The sequence below is a fragment of the Plasmodium reichenowi genome, chromosome 12, assembly GCF_001601855.1.
Source record: "Plasmodium reichenowi strain SY57 chromosome 12, whole genome shotgun sequence".
Classification (NCBI taxonomy): Eukaryota; Apicomplexa; class Aconoidasida; order Haemosporida; family Plasmodiidae; genus Plasmodium; species Plasmodium reichenowi.
The window spans coordinates 353,188-356,623 of record NC_033657.1 but is presented as its reverse complement, the minus strand read 5'-3'; the positions used below and the strand labels follow the sequence as shown (position 1 = coordinate 356,623).

Here is a 3,436-nt window from a genome sequence, read left to right as displayed (position 1 = left end):
AAAAATTTTAAAATTTTAAATTTTTTAAATATAATTTTTTTTTATTTTAATTTTTTTTTTTTTTTTTATTTTTTTTTTTTTATTACTTTTTTTTTAATTTTTTCTTTTTTTTATTTTTATTTTTATAAATTTTTTTTTTTTTTTTTTTTTTTTTTTTTTTTTGTTTGTTTGAATGGTGCATTTTGTAATTATATTTATTTAGTTGTATATATATTTTATTTATTTATTATATCTATATCTATCTATATATATATATATATATATATATATATATATATATATAATGAACAACCTTATTAATGAGGAGAAAAATGCCGAATGTCTCAATTTGAAGGATATACGCTTGAAGGCAGAGAAATATAATTGGCTCGAAAAATCTGAGAAAGAGAACTCTTATGTTTTTTATAAAGACAATGTTAAAATTCATATTATAGATTTGAAAGGACTAGTGACAATAGAAGTAAAATTATTAAACGGTATATCATATAAGATGTGTAGGAGTAATATCAAGATAGATGAAATATCTAGTTTTTTTGGATCTTCAAATAATTATTATTCATATAATGATATAATAAATAAGACTATTTTATGTAACTACAATTTGAGTGTTAAGGAAAAAATTGACCTTTTTAATAAAAACGATAAATCATTTTTAAAACAAGATAAAGATAAAAATATTTCGAAATGTGCAACCAATAAAGTAATAAGCTATAATATTAATAATAATAATAATAATAATAATATAATTAAAGGTAAAAATATAAAATGTAATAATATGACTAATCAGAATTTTCATTTAATGCAAAGGGAACCCTTTGGAAAGGTAGAAAAAATCTATACTAAAAGAAAAGAACAAAATATATTTATAAAAACAGACAAAAAAGAAGACATATTATTACTTCATAAAAATAAATTACTTGCTAATATAGCAAATGAAGATGTAAATAATAAAATATGTATGGATGAAAATGTTGAAAGAATGATATGTAGATCCAAAACAATTCTAACCTTAAAGGAAAATAATAAAATTTCGAGATCTCCATACGATATAACATATAAAAAATATACAAGTGACAAGTTTGTATATAATGATATGGGTGCTCATAATGTCGTTGAAAAAAAGAAAAGTAATAGAAAATTAAAAAATTTTAAAAAATTAAAGAAATTAAAAAGTACATCATACGAATTATTATATTTTTATAATAAAACAAATAAGATATGTAATAATATTACATTAAATATTATATTAAACAAAATATCTTACTTTTGTTTCTTTAACAATTTCTTTTCTTATCGTACATTATATGAATATAAATATATTTATATATACAACAATAAAGGAAAAAAAGAGTTAAATAAAAGAACAGGAAAAAAATTATTTAATCATTCTTTTGAAAGAATGTTTATAAACATGAGTAAAGACAATACATATGATAAATGTAGACGAAGTAAGAAGAATATTCATAATGTTATATGTCCATATAATAATATTTTTAATGGTATTAATAAAAAAGAAGTGTACGATAATTATGGTGATAATATATATCCTTATAATTATAGTACAAGGAATCCATATAGAATATTCCAGATAAAAAAGGACAAATTCGTAAATCATAATTTATATATAAAAAAAAAATATTATAACAACAACAATAATAATATTAATAAGAAGAAGAATACATCATGTAGATTTTATTTCACGAAATATAATACGAATAAATATATAAAAAACTATACATCAAACAAATATAACATACATAATGATCCAGACAAAAAATATTCTATATACCATAAGAAATATAGATGTAATGGGAATAACTTTTTATATAAAGATTTGAACATTTTCAAGGAAACATATGTACACAATGATTGCGATAATAATATTAATATGTGTAATTATTTTAAAACATATGAAATGAATAATGCTCAGAACACTTATAACCATTTGGATATACAAACATTTAATGATATAAAAAGGGAAGAATATAATATATATCAACCAATGTATGGAATAACAAATAATACATATAATAATTATCATACTAATAAATGTAATAATATGAATAATTATATACATAAAAATAGTAATGAATATAATTCATATGATTTAAATAACAATATATATAATACATCAACCATTGATGATAACAATTTGGGTAATTATAATATTTACGAAATATATTGTAACAATTATTACGACAAAAGATTAACAAGTGTATCTTGTTATATGCAAAGAGTACATAATAAGTCTTATATGAACAAAACAGCAAATATATTAAACAAGAAATATAATAATCTTTTATATTCAAATGAGCAAATGTTTAATAAATCAAAGAATAAAAAAGAAAAAATTAAAAGACTTATGTATATAGAGAACGATATGAAGAAACTATATGTTAACAAAGGTGTAAATAATAATTTTAAATATCAATATATATATGAAGAATTAGATAGATTTAATCACATATCTCCTTCAAGTTATAAAAAGAAGAACCAATTACAAAATGTGAAAAATGAAATATATAAAAAACTTTCTTATTTAAAATATTTTCAACACGACATGAACAAAAATATACCGCGCTATTATTTTTTTATAAAGCATTTACTACATGATTATTGTAAAAAAAAGTTGCACATCTGGTTGAAGGTTATGTTAGTTAAACAAAAATGTGGATATTGTAACGAGCATTTTGAAAATATAGATATCTTAGAAAACCATTTAAAATATGTAAAAACACATAAGGTTTTTTATTGTTGTCAAAAACCTTTTCCTTCATTAAAATATCTATATATCCACCTTAAGAGAAAAAATCATTATGGTTATATATATTATTATTAAACTTGGGTACGTTTCATATGTATATATACGACATGTGTGAAAAAAAAAAAAAAAAAAAAAAAAATTTTAAAATAAAATAAATTGCAATAAATATACAATTTTTAAATAATTTCATTTTTTTGTTTGTCCAATGGTATTATAAAAAACTTTATAACATCTTATATAATTTATACTTATAATACTAATGATTATTATATTATATATATATATATATATATTTATACATTTTTGTTTTTCATCTAATTAATTCAGTTTATCCATTTTTTTCATTTTTTTGTTATAAAATATAAATCTGTTAAACTATAAAACATAATATATTTTTCATATAAGATATATAATTAACACATCACTCCTATAAATGTATTATAGTTGTCACATAAATATATAAAAAATGAGGACAAAAATGTAATAATTATAGCGACATGAAAAATTTTATATACATATATATATATACCAAATGGGTTGTGAAATATTCAATTAAATTGATATGAGAACAAATAAAGTGTTACATAAATACATGAGGAATATTAAAAGAAATATTATTTAAAAAAAAAAAATAATAATTAAATAATAATATAACAAGAATTTTAAAATAAG

At 18.2% G+C, this 3,436-nt stretch overlaps 1 protein-coding gene across 1 annotated transcript; it reads left to right on the top strand.

The window, feature by feature from the left end:
- Positions 1-283: 283 nt before the first annotated feature.
- On the top strand, positions 284-2,839 carry PRSY57_1208400 (hypothetical protein; the record flags this gene model as incomplete). The annotated part of the gene is made up of 1 exon (XM_012908514.2): positions 284-2,839. The coding sequence occupies one exon, from the start codon at positions 284-286 to the stop codon at positions 2,837-2,839; it is 2,556 nt and encodes an 851-aa protein (XP_012763968.2).
- Between the last annotated feature and the right edge of the window lie 597 nt (positions 2,840-3,436).